The sequence below is a fragment of the Diadema antillarum genome, unplaced genomic scaffold (genome assembly GCF_040938485.1).
Source record: "Diadema antillarum isolate AM-2024a unplaced genomic scaffold, OU_Dant_1.0 seq00000718_RagTag, whole genome shotgun sequence".
Classification (NCBI taxonomy): Eukaryota; Metazoa; Echinodermata; class Echinoidea; order Diadematoida; family Diadematidae; genus Diadema; species Diadema antillarum.
This window is the reverse complement of record NW_027271622.1, coordinates 1,101,573-1,121,649: the sequence shown is the minus strand read 5'-3', so window position 1 is coordinate 1,121,649 and position 20,077 is coordinate 1,101,573. Positions and strand designations below refer to the sequence as shown.

At 40.7% G+C, this 20,077-nt stretch overlaps 1 protein-coding gene across 1 annotated transcript; it reads right to left on the bottom strand.

The window, feature by feature from the left end:
* Positions 1 to 206: 206 nt before the first annotated feature.
* Positions 207 to 18,717, bottom strand: LOC139738001 (uncharacterized). Its single transcript, XM_071648667.1, has 14 exons — positions 18,625 to 18,717; positions 17,625 to 17,747; positions 16,722 to 16,896; positions 16,045 to 16,282; positions 12,688 to 12,852; positions 12,112 to 12,269; positions 10,674 to 10,851; positions 9,392 to 9,567; positions 8,873 to 8,998; positions 8,199 to 8,282; positions 5,371 to 5,496; positions 3,053 to 4,796; positions 2,249 to 2,397; positions 207 to 296 (listed from the first exon to the last, which is right to left on the bottom strand). The coding sequence occupies exons 1-14, from the start codon at positions 18,675 to 18,677 to the stop codon at positions 207 to 209; spliced, it is 3,585 nt and encodes a 1,194-aa protein (XP_071504768.1). The 5' UTR covers positions 18,678 to 18,717.
* Positions 18,718 to 20,077: the final 1,360 nt, after the last annotated feature.

Sequence of the window (20,077 nt, the reverse complement as noted above, 5' to 3'; positions counted from 1 at the left end):
ACATATGTTTGTTTGTATTATCTATATACAATGGTATGTACGTACAATTGCATGTATGTATGGAAAAGGTGAACACATCCTTTAAATTCTCTTGTCTAGATTTGAAAGAGATGTTGGAAGTTTTTGTGAAGCCTCCTGCAAAATCAGGGATACTTGGCAGCTTTGCAGAGCGTCAATTAATTGTTGGCGGTCCGTTTATGGTGCTCTCAGTGATGGCAAACCATTTGGAAGTTGGAGAAAGCTGACCCAGAGGGCGAGGCAACCAGGATCTCGGTGTCACTAACGGGAATGAAGTGCTGAGGGATTTGAAAGCAGAAACAAGTTTTACTGGTAGAGAGATGTGCTACTGTAAAACGAGGAATTTTCGTGTGCATTTGAAAGGACAAGTTCACCTTCATAAACATAAGGATTGAGAGAATGCAACAATGTTAGTAGAACACATCAGTGAAAGTTTGAGGAAAATTGGACAATCGATGCAAAAGTTATGAATTTTTAAAATTTTTGTGTTGGAACCGCTGGATGAGGAGACTACTAAAGCTTGTGAGTCATATGCGTACAACAGTATAAAGAAAATATAAAGAAAATTCAACATATTTTCACTTTTTTCACATAATAAAAGAGCACTTGACTTGGCTCTTTCTAAAGGCAGGGGGAATAATATTACCCATAACATTTGTCGGTAACGAGTCGGGGGAATGTGAACTTTTTTCATAAGATGAAATTTTGTGAAATTCTCTTTATATTTTCCTTATATTGTTGTACGCATGTGACATCTAAGTTATTCATACACTGCAGTAGTCTTCTCATCCAGCGGTTACTGCACAAAAACTTCAAAAATTCATAACTTTTGAACGGATTGTCCGATTTTCCTCAAACTTTCAATGATATGTTCTACTAATATTGCTACATTCTCTCAATCCTTATGTTTATGAAGGTGAACTTGTCCTTTAATTTCGCGAGCACCAAAATTCGCGGAATTAAAATGCACGCGAAAGCTTTTGTCTACACTGCATGCATTGAATGGCAGTGGCAATTCGCGAAAATTTCATGCCATGAAAAAGGCTGTCGGCTCCAATTCGCGAAAATTTCATGCCGCGAATTTATCATGTTTTACAGTATTTAACTTGAATGGAAAATATGTACATTATGAAATACAAGTGTAATTATCTATCTTCTTTTATCAGGTATTATGTCACTTCTAAATGAACCAAAATTGGAGGAAATGTTTTCACATCAAAAGTTGAATGTCTCACATCAATTACGCCATAAAAATCCTATTTTGGACCAACAAAATTGAATTCTCAAAGTTCAGCGGGTACGATTTAGCCAAAGTTTACTGCATTACGATGCAGACTATACATTTCAAAGGAGATATCGACCTCCATTTTTGGTTTTCAGAACTTGGCTTTTGGTGTGTGTATCACATCTGATATGTAGGTATTGGTGTGAACAAGGAGGGACTGGGTGTGAATGAAACAATCAATAGTGCATATACTGCAAGCAATCAACAAGTCTTGATAAACTGATTTGAAAAAGCCAAATGAAAATAAGAGGTATGAGAGACTTACCACATGAGCACCCAGTGGTAGACATTCTCTTCTAAATCCCATCCCCCCTACCCCCACCCAAGCTTCTACCAGGCTATCAAGACTCATAATCCATACTCACGATATGTCATTAAAACAGCCATGATTTGAAAGGCTCTCAAATTCAAGAGCATTCATTTGCAAAAACCCTGTGAGTAGCTCTCGTATGCAAACAGTTGATTCTACACAGTATTGATGACTGTTTGAAAATGATGTCGCAAGAAATTTAAAGTCAAAGTCAAATTGATCCTAATAAAAGGTGGGACCCACCTTTTATTAGGAACACTTTGCTTTGCTTTGTTTTTGGATATCTCAGCCATTTCAAAACTGATTTTCATCAAATAAACTTTGAATTCCTCTTAGAATTGTATACTCTTTAACATTTTATATAAGTGGTTTCTCATTATCTCAAAAAGTTAGAAACCTGAAGCCCCATCTTAACCAAATCAATACCATCCTTTTAAAGTACCTACACCTTTAACGTGGGAATCGTAATGGCAATGTTGATTGGATCACTACTCTAGCTTAGCTCCATTAATATTTCATGAGCGGTTTCTCATAATCTCTCAAAAAGTTAAAATCTGAATCCCTCGCCTCAACAAAAACTATACCACTCATTTAATGTCATAACATTTTGATGATACCCTCATCTGCAAACTCACCAACTCATCTCCCTGGAGCATGATCTTGGCGACGGGGTTCATGGGACGGGCCTCGGAAGGCTGCGGAGCGAAGCGGCTTTTCAGTCCACAGGAATAGAGGGCACACTCTTGATCCAGGAGGACATGGTGAAACAGCTGACCTATTGTTTCTGTGTAAATCAGTCACAAATAAGAAACTCAAGTAAAATAAGATGGTCTTTTTTTTAAATATTTCAGTCGCATGACGTGTAGAATTCAATTTATGAGTGCAGGGGAACACTATTCCTTTACCTTCCAATGAGTGATATTCAGAAGAAATCTTGCGTCATTATTCACTAATTGCAAGCTACTTTTAGCTACATTCCGACCTCTCTTATCCGGACATGTCAAGACCAGCTGCATCTGCATATTAAAGGGATTTGACTGGGTATAGAAGACTCAGTGTTTAATACACGACAGCTGCCTACCTGAAGGTACCTACATGTAATCTAATGTAGGTAGCATACACTGAAACTCTTTCTTTGCTATCAGCACAAAATTATAGGGAGGGTTTTTTTACCGAAAAGACATCAATTTTTCGTCAAATATGTAAACTTACGTGAGTTTGTGCAGGAATATAGTTTGAGTTTGTAATACCCCCTTTTCCCTGTAATTATTACAAAGCTTAGATTGAAAAAAAATCACGGTGAGAATGCGTCCGGAAAATAAAGAAATCCGGATAAAGGAAGGTCAGATGAGAGAGATCAAACTCTAATGGTTCAGAGAGTCACATTTTCTGCCTCTTTTTCAGTGAAAGTCGGGGGAAAAAAAGAAAAAAAATCTTACCTTTATCACTTGTTGATTGCAAATTGACCCTCGTATCCTTAGTCTCGACTAATTTTGAACTGTCCCTCAACGGCAAAATCTGATCAACGTCTGGGCGATGGTTTTCTGCTGATATTGTTGTAACGGAACGGGCAAGAGAAGCTGGTTGGGAAGGTTTATTCACTGGAGCGCAGCTGCCATGACTCTTTGCGGTGGGATGCAATGCAGGGGCTGATGTGGTGTACACTGAAGAGAATGCAGGAGCCGCTGGGCGCAGAGGACTGGGCTGGTGTATGTTGGTGAGGAAGGTGGTGCTTTGACTGGGGCCCAGGTTTGTGCTGACACCCATTGGCCCGGGATTCACGACTACAGGCGATAGCACTGGAGCCACTTTGGAGAGGGTGTGCACTGGGAGACCAGCGGCGCTCCTCATTGATAGGGGAGTCTGAATAGGGGGCGGAGGATGCAAGCCGAGCATTGGGGTGGAGATGGATCGGACGGTGGGCGTGGTCCTCGGGAATGCTGATGGCCTCGCCCGGAGGGGCTGTGGCGTCTGTATACAACGTGGCACCGAGTAGACAGACTGCATGGAAGATGGCATCGACGTTCTCGCGACGATGGCTGCTGGGCCAGAAGTAACTGTTGAGATTGTGGAAGACGATTTAATAATGGCACTTGTGCTGCTCTCTACTGGCAGCTCAAAGTTGCTGTGGGAAAGAGGGTGAGGAGCAGGGGCAGATCTGTGCCCCATGTGGCTGGGTACCATTGTTTGATGCTGAATTGAAGTCACACTGTGTTGGTTATGCCCAGCAAGATCACTAAGCTGCGTAGCTCTTGGAAAAGCAGCACCAACTTGAGAAGGGACATTTCTAGGAAATGGAGATATGGTGGTTTGCGAATAATCCCGGTCAGTGTTCCTGGCTGCATTGTTGTTCTCAAGGTCTCTATGAGCATGTATATTAGCATTTTCCATGTGCTGCAGAGTGAAGGTGGGGATGTGGTCTCTTTCCAGATTAAAGTCCGCTCTAAGCACTGGCCTAGAATCCTCTGGTAGTCTTTGAGCTGCCTGGACAGTTGGCCCTCTCCCTGGAGGAGAGTTCTGTAGGAATGCTGGAAACACCCCGCGGTAAAATTCGGTGCTATCTGCCTGCACCAGGTCCATCCCATTTCTGTTTGCCTGCCCAGCATCAGGACCAGACCCCCAAGAACCTTGAGGGAAAGCTCCTCTTGTGACAAAACCAAGCTGTTCTGGGGCAACGATGGTACTGTTTGCCAGTTGGTGGGGAACTGCAGGTAGAATTGGTTGAGCGCCCCTCCAGGCGGACTCGCTTTGGCCGACGTGAAGCCGCTCAGCAATGCCCGCCCTGTGAATGCTTCCGCTAATGATTCTATCCCCGCTTTGAACGAAGCCCCCTGTAACTTCAGCACTCCTAACTTGCACATCGTGGGATTCCTCTACCCTCCCTTGATGCTGGGTTAGCCTATCCTCAAGGCTGACTGCATCAAGAGCACTTTGGATGCGTCCAATCTCCTTCCCATACGTCTCCTGGACTGCTTGCTGTGCGACATCTGAGGATGTCATCTCTCCGACAAGGGGGTGGTCTTGTTGAGGAAGTGCGAGTGGTGTCTCCCTGGGCAGCTTGACCGGCTCGAGGTCAAAAATTGGCTCGATGACATCTCCCTCGAGATTGATCTGCTCGACCTCCTCCGCTTCATGGAGACGGGCAATCTCCATCTCCAGCTGCCTCTCAATCTCCTCCATTTCCTGTTAGGAATGACAAGTTTATGCAAAACTTGAAAAATCCAACCTAGGATCTTATCGAGGAGTAAATCAAACTGCAATGATACCCAAAGGGAACCTCAAAATGCTCTTGTTATGGATTTGTAATAACGACTCCGCTCAGATATTTTATTTTTGGTCTTGGATGATAAAATACAACCACTCAACCTCTTTTTGTGCCTATTTCTTTCGATGGTCTGTGCGTGGAATATCGAGATGATAAAATGAAAAACACAATGGTGATCATATTTGAGTAATTATCAATGTAAAAAAAGAAAACGAAAAAAAGAAAGCACACAAAACTAGCAATGATATTGAGTGTTGTTTTAAAGTAGATTACAGTCAATTATCATACCACTAATCAGAGTCTGGGACCTCAACAGCATATTTAATCAAAAGATGCACAGTTCATGAAGCTAAAAGACAAATGAATGCAAGGCCTGACATATATTATGTACACACAAAGACAAGTGAATATCTCCCAGGTTGTTTTGATATTTGTGCAGAAACTACAAACTGAGAGAAGGAAAACCCCTGGGCGTTGTCTCATAACACATACGTTCAGCTTGTGCCTGTTGGCCGCCGTCTCAGCCTCCAGCTTCTCCACCTCCTGGAGACGAGACTTGGTCTCTGGGGACACGCCCTCTTCTGCATCCTCCCCAAAGTTGAGAACAGCGACCACATCCTGGAGGATGGAGAGAGAGAGAGAGAAGTGGTGGTATCAGCACTTTGCTGAGTTCCAGTAGGGCATATTGCAAGATGCCATCCCCATCCCCATCCCCCACTCCACCTTTTTAGGGTTAAGGTTATTCATTCAAAAGTTTTAACCTGTTCCTCACAGGGACCCAGTATACATTTGACTCCCATTGTAACGAAGTACTCGGGACTGGCAGTTTTCTTTGGTTATATCAAATTTTTGTTAATACCGACCAAATAAACAATAAAGAACATAGACCTGATAATGTTGGAGCTTAAAGGGATCATAGAGGTGATAATGTTGGAGCTTAAAGGGATCATATAGTTTTGGTTGAGACCTAATTTCAGGTTTCTAACATTTTTTGGTGAGATAATGAGAAACCTCTTATGAAATATGAAAGAGCATGTAATTCATAAGGAATTCAACGTTTATTTGATGAAAATTGGTTTCAAAATGGCTGATATCCAAAACAGAGTGATTCTAATAAAGTGTGGGACCCACACTTTTTTACAATCACTTTGTTTCACTTTGTTTTTCGATTTTCATCAAATAAACTTTGAATTCCTCTTAAAATGGGATGCTCTGTACTATTTCATGAGTGTTTTCTTGGTTTTTCACAAAAACGTAAAAGCCCAATTCTCATCTCCACCAATACTGTACTATCCCTTTAAAGATAATATAAAGTTTTGGTACCTCAAAAGTTTCCCTGAATTTTTGTGTTTCAGGTTAAAGTACCTTTCATATAACTGACACTGTGAGACTTACTCGCCCCAAAGTGCTCTCATGTCTTAGTAATCATGCAATTAACTGCGACCAGCAGCCCCATACGCATAGCGTAATGGGGCTTCGCATTGTAGCATTCAGGATCATGACAGATTTACTATGGCGGGTAAATATCAACCTAAAATCCAAAAATTTCTTCAATATGAAAACTTACCAATTACGTTGAAGTATTGAAAACAGGCTTCGGGCAATGTTTGGTTCTGCCAATAGTCCCTTTCTGTTCGAATTGATGACTGAATGTGACTCGGTCGAGAGGACCTTGGGAGAGCTACATACACTGAATACTACGGCCAGCGCATGTGCACACAAACATCTTATTCGTTCATGGATTTGAAATTTGTGCACATGTGATGTGTGTGCATGCGCTAGCCGTAGTATTCAGTCTATGTAGCTCTCCCAAGGTCCTGTCGATCGAGTCACATTCAGTCATCAATTTGAACAGAAAGGGACCATTGGTAGAACCAAACGTTGCCCGAAGCCTGTTTTCAATACTTCAACTTCACTGGTAAGTCTTCAAATTGAGGACATTTTTGGATTTTAAGTTGATATCTATCCGCGATACTAAATCTGTCATGATCCTGAATGCTACAATGCGAAGCCCCATTACGCTATGAGTATGGGGCTGCTGGTCGCAGTTAGCTATGCGTACACGTGTTTTGTATGGGGCTGCACGCTGCTGGTCGCACGCCATCGAACGGCGGCGGCTCTGGTACGAAACCATTATTGCATGATTACTAAGACATGAGAGCACTTTGGGGCGAGTAAGTCTCACAGTGTTAGTTATATGAAAGGTACTTTAACCTGAAACTAAGACAAGGAAATTCAGGGAAACTTTTGAGGTACCAAAACTTTATATTATCTTTACATTTTTACTGCGTTGTAACCAGAATTTCGTTATAAGTGTGTTCGTTATATCGGGAGTGCACAGTACCAGGTTCCCAAAGTGCAGACAAAAGCTTCTGCATTAGGTCTAAATCCATGTTTAATTTGTGTTACAGTGGTTACATGTACGGCGACCAGAAAATTATACACTGATTGAAAGATTAGAGTTTCTCTTAATATCTGTTCTGTTTCAATATCAAAACTGCGTGCATTTTTGTCTAATTTACCTTTTTCTAACGCAGTAGCGTGTTTGTTTGCGCTGTAACTTGTATGAAGACGTACGTAGCCATCAAGACTGAGCCCACTAGATTTTGAGTTTCAATGACCCCATTCAGGTGCCCTTACAGTGCACAACAGAAGAATTTGTGAGCCCATCAGCGCACACTCTATTCATACCCCAAGTCCGATCAATATTCTATATTGTTCGATGACACATGCAGTTGACCATAGAAAAGGGAAAAATGATCCGTTGACTGCTTTCCCACAGGTGGATTACCAACCTGTCCATTCTCTGTCGGCGTTCAAAAAAAAAAAAAATCTTGTTTGGGGTCATTGAAGGCTCTCGGAATTGCATGAGGAACAGGGTAAGCTATATTTACATACCTGAAGAGTTGTAAATTAGAGTGCTTTTATGTTTCATGACAGAAAACAAAGCATTTATAATATATATTATTTCACACACCTTACATGCACACATAGTGAATACTCAAACATTCAGAGTTGGTTTGCTGTGACCATGGAGGATGAAATTATTTTATCAACAATCAGACACTTGATTTAGGTAACAGGGCACTGCAAGGATGGTATATTCAACACCTGGGGGGCATTGAAGCGTTTTGGTCGGATGTTTTTCTGGTGAATTGTTGCAAGCCACTGAAATCCTTGCATCTGATTGGCTGAGAGCAAATTTGTCTGACAACTTTGTCGGTCCAAACGCTTCATGAAATACCTTTTAGACCCCTCCCTCACCCCATAGAACAGAATATTACCAGTAATGCATTGAGGTACTCTATGCCTCCCATTACCTGTGTCTTCAAGTGGCTGGATCCATTTTCGTCAGCGGGGGAGGTCAGGACATCAGCCCAGCGGACAGCCTTCTGACTCTGGCCCTGTAATATTACAATGAAGAAAACCAGCAAGAATTATGCCACAATGAGTTGACTTCATGAGTTGTCATATAGCTATTCACACACAAGTTTTGTACAACAACTCATCCACAGAACATTATGCATTTTCTACTTCCATTTCTACCTCATCATTATCTATAATTTTAATATAAAAAATAAAATAAGATAAAGCTCAATGGAGAGCAACATGCAAGAGAAAGATATTAGTTAAATTGTGTGAATATTTATGATACATGTACTTCCATATTATGGTTTTGACATACAAGTTGCAAAATAGGAATATAAAATCTCTTTCAATAAAAAAATGGTAAAGAACTGGATTGCTCTATAAACAAAATGAATATATCTGGCACGTATGGTACTGAGCAACAATGCTACTGAAAAAAAAGAGAGAGAAGTTAAGAACAAATGAATAAACAATCAAGAAAAGGGCATGATATTTGTTTGCGTTCTAAGAACTATAAGATGATTGGAGAACAACCAGCAAGGACTATAATGGATTTTGGAGACTGTCCAGTGTATCAAAGTTATGAAAATTTTAATGATATGCACACATCTCCTTTTAGTCTTACCCCGGGTGTAGTTGGGATACGTCTGGCTGGAGTTAATCCAGACTTTGCATTCTTAAGAGCTGGGGAGCAGGACAGGTCAGGCCTTGACAGGAGGTTTTGGGCACGGAGGTTGGGAACACGGGAAGCCTGTAAAAAGAAAAAAAAAGTGAACAAAAAAATTGAAGAATTTGACAATTGACAGTTGTAGGGAGGGCTTGCCACCCATATTGGACATTTTGGGTGTTCAATCTGGGATTTTTTTATGTGTTTGTTTGTTTGTTTTTTATGTGTATGTGTATGTTTTTTTTGGTTTTTTTTTGAGGAGGTGATCACAGCAGTGACAACACAAAGCCAAAGTGACTGGACAAAGAAATTCCATGAACTTCCATCATTTACTCTGTAGGATGGAGGGTCCAAACCTACAATTGTAAATAACAGGATAAAAGGATATTGAATAATGACCAAGGATCATGATCAAGCCCTTGCCCCATCTGGTTTTAAATCCACTGGAATGATATTGCTGTTCGTGGTTCAACTCACCGTGCCCGGCGTCTTCTTGGTGGACAGACAGCCGCCCCTCGTGGTCTCACTGACCGCCACCCTCCCCGGCGTGATGGCACTCTTGCTCTTGGACAGTGGACCTTCTCCACGGCAAGTAGGTTTGACCAATGGCGACTGGCTGGGTATCAGCTGTGGCTCGGTCAACTGATCTCGCTCTGCACGGAAGGAAAGTGAATAAAGATAGATGTTTATTGAAACACAAATTTCTACTTTGATTCTCTCTGTTTGGAGCCATATCAAATGCGTGGCTGTAATCACAGCCTTAATATCTAGCATCCACATGTATAAAGATTGTTTATGCTGTTACTCTCTATAAGCCAGGATAGCATCATGAGATCTGCTCGAGTATGTACGCCCATGATTTCTTTTATCATGGTTACTATTAAAACGGTGATCAATTCAGTGCTTATTTACGTCAATGTAGGGCAATATTGTCAATCAGTTGCATCGTAAGATCTGTGTTATAATTTGGGAGACCAATTGAAAATGAAGCTTGTCCAGAATTTGAACATATCAACCGCAGCTGCCCCTACAGGCAAAAGCCCTACCAACCAAACTGGAAAACGAGTGAAACAATAAACCTGCACATCTCTCTTTTGTTTGTGCCTTCCTTCTCCATCTGAATAATATTGTATACGCTATATATTTCGCGGGGGTTTTATTTTCGCGAATTTCGCGAGTCGGGAGCTATTCGCGGAATTAACAACACGCGAAAATATTACCTTCCAAAATGAATCCCTTGCCTTGATGATACGAACATTTCAGTACTAGTATACCATGTCATGGCTTACCAAACAGACCATACTGGCTAAGCTTGTTTACGCACGTCCACGTCTACTTACAAATACTATACAGAGCCAATCCATTATCGCAAGGGGACCACTCGTCAGAAATCTAGCACGATGGACTGAACCACTTCAAAAATGTTGAATTCTAACTTACTATTGTAGTTCGCAGAGTTTGGTAAGTTTTTTTCATGCAGTGTATAACTAGTATCATTCTTATATGCTAGTAAGTTGAAAATTCACACTTTCTTTGTCACTTCATATTTTCTCTGGTCCCCCTATCGCAAATTTAACCACTCGCGAAAATGTGTGACAGCGGCAAATTCGCGAAAATTTATGTACGCGAAAATTATAGCGTATACAATACCTCACGAGATCCCAGGAAGACATGTTACATGAATGAATATTTGTTGTCTCCTGAACAGTGAGGCATCTTTCATGACTTGAAGAAAAAAACAAAATTATTTCACACTCACTGAAGTAGATGGATCCCCTGTTGTCTGGGAGGAGACTCTCTATAAAAGCTGCGTTGACGTTGGCCGTGTTTCGGTCGATGGTGAGGCGGGACAGGGTCTTCTTTGCAAACTCGCTGTATACCTTGTTGATGTCATAGTTCTTGGGCTTCTGGTAGTAGATGGAATTACGTCCAGTCGACTGATGTGGAAATAAACAACAAATGGGAAACTGTCTGACACATCAGTCAAGAACCACTGCCATAAAAGAATGATAAGTTAATTGAGCTTTAAATACATATGCAGTACCTGCTGCTACATCGCGTCAATCAGAACCATTACTGGCTATCAGGCGGAAGTGTGGTAGTCCAGCGGATGCGACCCCTGTCTAGCAATCATAAGGTTGTTGGTTTTTAGTCCAACATGAGTATGTATGCTCATGACTATTATCATGGCTGCTACTAGAATACTGAATAGTTGGTATTCATTTACGTCGATGAATGGTACTTTGTTTATTATCAGTTGCAATGAGCCTCATAGTAAAGTTACTACCTTCATTTATTGTACCTCTTACTGTGTAATATTCAGAAGACAATTTCAACATTCTTTGTGAATTCTTGACATAATCTGAAACCTTACCTCGCATCTTGACACACAGAAAAAAATATTGACAAGAGAATACTGCCCATTCAGAAGTGATCTATCATTGCGATCCATATTTCTGGCTTCAAACTTTCAAACTGTTAGATCAGGCGAGGAAATCATGGTAGGGAATATAATCCAGCCACTCCATCAGCGCAAGAAAATGCATTTGCCGTCAAACACCCGTTTGAGGCGAGACCCCATCGCCAAACGAAGCTGATGGGGTGCTATACCCCCCTAACGATTCCTCGTTTGAGAATGGGAGTAGATGTATTTGTCTACTGCAAAATAACTTTCTACTCAGGCGTGGCAAACCTGGAGGCCAAGCCAGGGTTTAATGACTGCAACAGCTGTCATATTACGTAAGAGCATGATAAGGATATCTGCCTGTGGCAGACCATTCAAAGTGCACTCAATTTTCTCTATTCTTTCTAAAGTTTTAGATTTTATATTCTATTGAGAAATTCTATAGTCATCGATTTTGAATTTCAAACGAAAAAATTTGACCCATAAATACCAGTAACGAAAATACAGGAATAAGAAGGAGAGCATTGTAGAAGTTTGTCGACACACACACGCACCATGGAGCTGCATAGCCCATGCCAAAACCAAAACAATCTCCTCCTCTCGCGGGTGCCCCCCCCCCCCTGTGGCGGTGACTGATGCTTAGATTAGGCCAGGGTCAAGAAACAGGTGTTTTATATCTTTGGTTTTAAAGTCCTTGATTGCCAAGATATACAATGGCATTGTCTACAGGGGTGTAGCTTCTTCAAACGAGAGATTTGCCTCATGAATGAATGTGGAAATGATTTGCGTCTACCTGATGGAATCTCAGTGACTGGCGTTGTCGTAGCGACGTTCCTGCGATGGTTTGCCGCCCCCCAGTCACAGTTCCGTGCCTGTCCAATGCGCCAAGACCTGTATCGTTGAGTATGCTGGCTAGAGCATCTGCATCAGCAGCAAATTCAATATTTGCACCTGAAAAAAAAAAAAAAAGTATGTCTAAACATCAAGAATTATGTTAATACTACTGCTTCTTTCATCACAGTATATTGGCAAGAAATCTGCATTTGACATTAATCAAATATTTGGAATTTTTTGAAGGTACAAACAATGGGAAGTACAACTGCTCAAGAAACACTGTATTAAAATACAAATTCAATGTATATTAGCTTCTTGACTCATGTTTCGACTTAGTCATTTTCTAATCTAATGTGACTAAGTTTAACTTCAAACACTAGGAAAATTAAGAATGTATTTTCTCTATCACTGAACATTTTTTTTTTTGTTTCATTTGTGAGGAAATCAACACATTGGAATTAAAAGCATCATCAGATTTGTTAATAGCCCAAGATACATCTGAAAAAGAATTTCAAAAAGAAAGTAAAAATCAAACCTTTCTGCTCATCCAGGAGCGATTTCCCTCGAAGCTTGCTGCCGTCCATGATGTTCCTTGATGTCAGGAAGTTTGAGGCATTGTTGACACGCCCTGCGCCTCTAGAGGGCAGCACACCCAATGTCTGCCTGCTACCAGCCGTCCTCCGGCCTATTGTAGTCATGCCTTGTATAAAACACACAGCATGGAGAGGAAGGATGACACAAAATAATTACACTACTACACCTAATCTCTGATATTGTGTTAAAATCCAGTCGTGACTAAACTTACGTTTGAAAATGATAATCAACTGCTGAAACGTATCATAAGTCTGTGTGTGACCAGACTTATACTGATCTTTTTAATTCACTATTAGACATAAAGATTAAGGAAATGGCTTATTGCTAAGATGATTTCTCATTACAGAAATCTTGATAGTCACAATATGAAATTTGAAATTTGAAAACTTTTGCTTCCTTATGTTATGTGTGTAAGTTCAACACATCTCTTAAAGAATTTTAAAAAAAGTATTTCCTTTTTTATTACGTCAAGAATATCAAGATGTATTTTTCAACTCGAGATTACTCAACATTTGTTTAAATCCAGCAATGACAATTTATGGGAACTGGCTCACAGTAAAGAATAGTTCTAAGGGTAGCACTTAAAAAACAATACAAAACAAAACAAAACAAAAACTGACACCTGACAAATCAGCATTCGCTTAGCCTCAACTTTCACACTTGTTCTATTTACTCCTCATGGCATCACATCAATCAAAATGACACCAAGCTCTTCAAGTACAGTACTCGGGTAGGCTCGAGCAGAACGTTTCTTACCCGATTAAGCGGAGTACCCGATTAACAGATGAACACGTTTCACTCACAATTGACACACACAATGTGTGTATGCATTTTACACTGCACCAAACACCTACACTCTATGCTGAACACGCGTGCTTGCACGGCACAATACATACCTTACATTTGCTCAGTCACGAACAATAATTTACACTCTTTTTATGGACAAATATGTCTTCAGAAAACTTTGCCGTTTGACTATAGACTCTTCGCTAACATGCAAGCGTTTTCCGAAATGAACACATCTCTTTGCGTGCACTTGTCACGTAGTTACTTTTCAAGAAGTGACGGGGAAAAGCAAAATTATGGAGTTGGTGCATGGCCTGATTTTCGTTGCAAACTTCTCGTATTGTGAATGCTGCTGCGGAGCAAGGGATGAGCGCAAGTGTGTTCAACTCCTGTCTGTCTATGCAATTGTGAGTGCCAGCTACAGGTATATGTGTAATGTTCGTTTACGTGTGGCAAGTCGGTACTTGTACATGTGTTTTCATGTTTAATCACTCCCCGAATGATCGGTCTTCTTTGCAAATTAAGCAGAGAATGCCATTAGCCGTGGAAAATCTGACATTCATGATTTCTTAAAGTGGTATATCTGCGATAAAATGTGGGTAGAAATTAGATTAGAAGACAATTATTTACCAGTTTATGTGGAGAGACAACCCGATTATCAGGTAATTCTATTGGCATTGGAACCGATTTTGAATTTACTACCCAATTAAACGGAGTACCCGTTTAACCCTAACTTACCTGGGGGGGGGGGGGGGCCATAATGGCCCCCCTCGACGAATTCCGCGACCATTCCGCCGCGCAAAATTTTTTGACCGCGCCGCTTGCTGACTTTTTACTTTCAAGTCTCGCGCAACTTTTAAGACCAAATTTGTTGCGCCCGGGCATACCGTTCCGAAGCCACGCCCTTCAAAAAATTTTCGTCAACCACAAAATTGCTCAAAAACGTGATTTTGTGTACAAAGTCAATACAAATTGTGTTTTTTCAATTAATTCATATAAAAATTTATATTTTTGATTTTAATAGCTGAAATAAATTTATTTTAGTATAATTATGCTTCTAAAGATATGTATGACAAATTCTGCTGAAAAAAACAACAAAAACAAAAGTTCAAAAAAACAAGGAAATACATTAAAAAATGATAAAACAATAAAAAACATAAGAAATTAATTTTGATACTGAAATTTTTTTTACGCACAAATGTTTGGAATGTCACTAGGAACATTTAAACCAAAAATCAGCATTCCATAAGCTTTTATAAGCCAATTACAGACGAAAATGAGGTTTTTGCATATATTTGCATAATTAATTAATTTAAAATAGAAAATGCAAATTTTTTGAAAATTTAACTGAACAGTCTTGTAGATTACATCCGGCTTTATGTTCATGCAAAATTTTGCGGCGATCGCGCAATCAACGGCCGAGATCTGAAGGGGGGGCCATAATGCCCCCCCCCCCCCCAAGGAATTCAAGCTTGCTAAATAGCCCAGGTAAGTTAGGGTTAAGCGATACCCGATTACGCGGAGAGTACTGTACAAATATTATACTACCACCTCCTCCCCCCGTCCCCATTTGTACTTAGTGATGTTACACTGCTTCAAACGTCAGTGTAAAAGGACAGGTGTTTTCCTCAACCCGTTGAGGATGAGTCCCGACAAAGAACAAGAAAATCAAAATCAAACCTTTCTGCTCTTTGTTTTCATGTTTAATCACTCCCCGAATGATCGGTCTTCTTTGCAAATCAAGCAGAGAATGCCATTAGCCATGGAAAATCTGACATTCATGATTTCTTAAAGTGGTATATCTGCGATAAAATGTGGGTAGATATTAGATTAGAAGACAATTATTTACCAGTTGAGTTTATGCGGAGAGACAACACGATTATCAGGTAATTCTAATGCGCATTGGAACTGATTTTGAATTTACTACCCAATTAAACGGAGTACCCGTTTAAGCGATACCCGATTACACGGAGAGTACTGTACAAATATTATACTACCACCTCCTCCCCCCGTCCCCATTTGTACTTAGTGATGTTACACTGCTTCAAACGTCAGTGTAAAAGGACAGGTGTTTTCTATTTAACCCGTTGAGGATGAGTCCCGAGTATACTCGGGCAAGCATCTATGAGAAATGCGTGTTGTAGCAAAATCAAACCGTCCTCAATGGTTAATGGTCAAAGGGGGGAGGGAAATAAACAAATTTAGAAAAAGTTCGGGAGAATTTCACGTGTTGACAAGTCTGTCCGGCTGGAGAATGCTCATTACCCTTCTCTGGTGCAAATGCTATTTGAACAAAGCACCATCAGATCAAGTGCATATTTTGTTTACCCTGTTGAAGATGAGTCCCAAGAATACTCGGGCAGGTGTCTATGGGAAATGTGAGTTATGCCAAAATCTGTCCCTCCTCAACAGGTTAGCAGCATTTTGCATGACTCCAGTGTTGTCATTGTTGTTTATTTCAATTATTTTTGTTTTTGTGGTTATGTTTTCTTTGTTTATGTTGTTGTTGTTTTTTTACCTGTTCCAGCCAGAGTAGATCTTGTCCTTGGGGGAGGAACAGTCTCCTCCATCGGATCCAACCCATCACCATTAAGGATGCTCTGCAGCGCATCGTTGTCTACCTCAAAGTCATCAGGGTGTCTCCTTCCGCCTTGTGCCACGCCCTTGTCACTGGTTGGCGGCTCCCCATTTCCGTCAAAGTAAGCCCGCTTGAAGCGAGTGCCTGGGCGGGTCAGGTCAAAGGCCCTGGCCTGTAAATTGTCATTAAAGGGGAAAGTGATAGTACAGTATTATGCATGAACACAAAAACCGCACTGTATTTGATATTTAACTTTGTCCTTGTACCAAAGTACTCAAAGAACACGGGTGAACACAGGCATATGAGAATTGTTACTGCCATACACTACACTATGCCCATAAGACTATACCCAGGTTTCATGAGAAAATTGTTTGGACACTGGTTGCCGCAAAGCCCCACCGACTAAGGTGGGAAGAGAAAGTCTGCTTTGATTACTATTGTTAATTCTTCTTCTTTTTTTCATTATAATGAATGTCTTCTTGGACCATACAGAGACCACAATGTACCGTAGCATCATATACTGTATGAAACCAGGCGCATTGTGCATTAAACTTGCCCAAAAATGAGACACATCTTTAAATTGTGTTTTGCTAAATAATGTTGGCATGTACCTGGGTGCATGGTTTCTTGGCAACTGCTTTGCCCTGCTGGAACTTGTTTGCCCAGGCCTTGTGCAGCTTCTCAAAGTCTGGGACCTTCCTCCTGGTAGGGGTGGAGGATGAGGCAGCTGGCTTCGGGGAGGATGCCTGGCCTGCTGGCTTGGTGGACCTTGGCACAGGAATCTTACTGTGATGGGACATTTCATATTTGGCAAGAAAGGCATTAGTGTTGAATACTGTATATTATAGCTGTAATTTTCGTGGATTTAGCGAATCACAGTTGGACCACAAATTTAACAACACACAAAATTCAATGTCACCATATGCTAAGGTTGTAATGCACTTTTGAAGGTCTCTGTGTCAATTTGCAAAAACAACATCTCGCGAAAATGTCCGTGACCTCCACGTTCATGAAAATATCTGGACGCGAAAAAAACAGTGTATACAGTATGTAGATATATGTTTGTTATAGCGTACCTCATTGGACTCAAGTTAAAAGTGTCACACGTTAAGTAGCAAGAAGGTCATGCACCTGGCATGCTTATGCTACAGGTGTCCCTAACAAAGATAATCAACTCTTTGAATCATGAAGTAGTGCATGTTAAGCGCATTCTTCTCATGTCAATTTCTCATACAGTATACTTTTGGACCACTTTACCTTCGAACTCTCTGTTGCACCGTACAGTATGGTACCATACACTTTTGGAGCACATACCGAAGTGGTTCACATTTGGCACAGTACGGTACGGTACACTGCATTTTGGGAGTGCTCTTCCAAAGCATGTATCTCTGGCATGGGTACAGTACACTTTAGGAGAGCGCTTAATTACACCCAAAGATCTGTAAGGGGTGGAGTTAGTATGTAGAACAAAGGATAATGCAAACATTTTGTTGAATTCAGGTAGTGTAAGTTACCTCTGGGCAGCCCTCTTGGAGTTCTGAGTGGTCCTGCCCGTACTCCCTGTCGTTCTCACATTTTTCCTTGGGGCTGCGGTGCTCTTCCTACTGGAAGTTGTAGTCTTTGGCACAGGCCTACTCCTGCAACAAATCAACAGATAGAAATATAAGCATATGAAACTGAAGCAGAAAAAAAAAGATATGATGGTATTTAAAAGAAAATGTGTGACATTACATAATCTACACATTACATGATCTCATCATAACCTGACAGAATGAAATAAAGTTGGATGCATCACATTTTTGCATTTTACATTTATACACTAAAGTATGCCAACTTAAGGTCAATCTATTTAAATAAAAACAGTTATTATTGTTACTACATAGATATGATTTCATCACTGCATGCCCGGAACAATGCTGCACAGATCACCAACAAGATTGCATGTTGATAATTGTTACAAGTACAGTACATTCTTTATGATGCCTTTTATTAACCCCTAATTTCACCAGATTGGAAAGTTGTATACATTGCTAGTCTGAACTTTCCAACAAAACTATAGAGAGGGAGAGAGAGAGAGAAAGGCATTTCAAGGGGCTATACAAAGTATATGCCTTTACCAGGTGTGTTGTATAAGATACCCTTCAATGGAAAAAAAACAAAAAGCAAAGAAAAAAGATAAAAAATCAAATAAAACAAGAGTCTGATTTAATGGTCATTACTGTAAAACCAGAAAATATGGTGTGCATTTTAATTTCACAAATTTCATGAGAGCCAAGATTCACAAATCAAAATGCATGCACAATCTCTTGTCCACACTATAATGCATTGGATGCCAGTGGCAATTTGCAAAAAAAAAAAAATTAAATAAAGCAGTTGGTTCCAGTTCATGAACAATTTCATGCCGCAAATACAGTCCATTTCTTGCTTTATACTTATAGTACAGGATATTGCATCAGGTCAAATGTAATGTATCTAAACATAGCAAAGACCTCTCTGCCATGGAATGAAACCTACCTCAGGTTATAGGTTGATGCAACGTGAATGCGACTCTCACTTGATGTGGGCATAGTAGAAGGTCCTAGTACGAAGCCAGAATCGTGGTAATGGTGTATATAACAGCAGAGTGAACTATGGCTGCACGAACAAATGTTCAGTGTTGACACACAAAACCTTCTACGCTCTCTTTCACTGTCTATCTGTCTCTCTCTTTTACGAGGTATGCAGTTTGTTTCTTCTGCTTCTCAGCAGACCCTCAATGTCCATCAGATGAAGTTCGCTCTTTCAGCATCCAGAGGTAAACCACACTGTCCGATCTACACAAGTCTGTACAGAGCGGAGAAAGGGAGAGAAAAAACAAACAAACATGATGTACAAATCGCAGACAAACACAAAGTCTGGATAATACTCACAAACGATTTATTTTTCTCATATAGACTATAGTGTTTTCATAAATCATGATACTTGTTCACATAATATTCCTGTAAGTTGTTTCATTTACAAATTCCATAATGTCTTCTTGGAAGAAATGTGCAGCAGGGTATGAGGTTGACTTAAAGATCGGTCTGCACCGGTTTCTGGTCGTCGGGGGATATGTTCCGCAGAGACTGCATCTGGCTTCACAGATCCCCTGAGCTGAGGAGAGCCGATGTCAAAAAAAAAATAAATAAAAGACAGACGGTTCTTTCTGTCTACGCATGAGGAAACATTTTAGAGTAAAGTGTGTGTGTGTGTGTGTGTGTGTGTACGTGTTTGCTTTTCATGGGTGGATTTCGTTAATCCTCCACTTGGAAAGACTTCCTTGTGTGTCTCCACTGCTACAGGGCACGAGACTGTCAATAAAATAGATGCAGCATTCACAGTATCAGTAATTAATGTTCCCATCGCTACACAGCACGCCTCCGAAGTCCAAGAACATCACAAAACAGAGTCAAGCAGCAGCAAAAGTGACCAGTGCAACTTCTGCTTTTAGCATGTTTGGTTTGTTTGCTGGAATGCTGATTGATTGCTGGTTGTATTTAACCGACTCCAATACATGAGATTGGCAGTGACTGCACTGGGTAGCATATTATCAGTGATTATTTTTATCATAGTGTGTACACATCATAACAACCTAAAACAAGGTCATTTGGATGGCGTGATTGTGGATGGTGGTGGGAGAAAAACATTTTTATTCCACTAGAACCGCACGTGTACGCCTCTGGACTTTGCGTAGACAGAAAAACTCGTCTGTCCGGAGGAGTCTTTTATCATTTTTTGACTTCATCGGCCCTCTTCCGTAAAGGGGATTCCGTGAAGCCAGACGCAGTCTCCGCGGAACATATCCCCGACGACCAGATACATACCGATCTTTCGGTCAACTCAAAGATTAGATCTATTATATAACGTTAGAGAATCTACATTGTACTCTTTTTGCGCTCGCCATTCGGGCCAGTGAGTGGTGTGGTACGGTTATCACACCAGCAACAAA

Coding starts and splice junctions, on each gene's coding strand:
- LOC139738001 (XM_071648667.1), bottom strand. CDS start 18,677: ATGCCCACATCAAGTGAGAGTCGCATTCACGTTGCATCAACCTATAAC. Junction 16,283..16,721: donor CCAAGAAACCATGCACCCAG/GTACATGCCAAC, acceptor GACAATTTACAG/GCCAGGGCCTTTGACCTGAC. Junction 2,398..3,052: donor GCAATCAACAAGTGATAAAG/GTAAGATTTTTT, acceptor TGATTTACACAG/AAACAATAGGTCAGCTGTTT.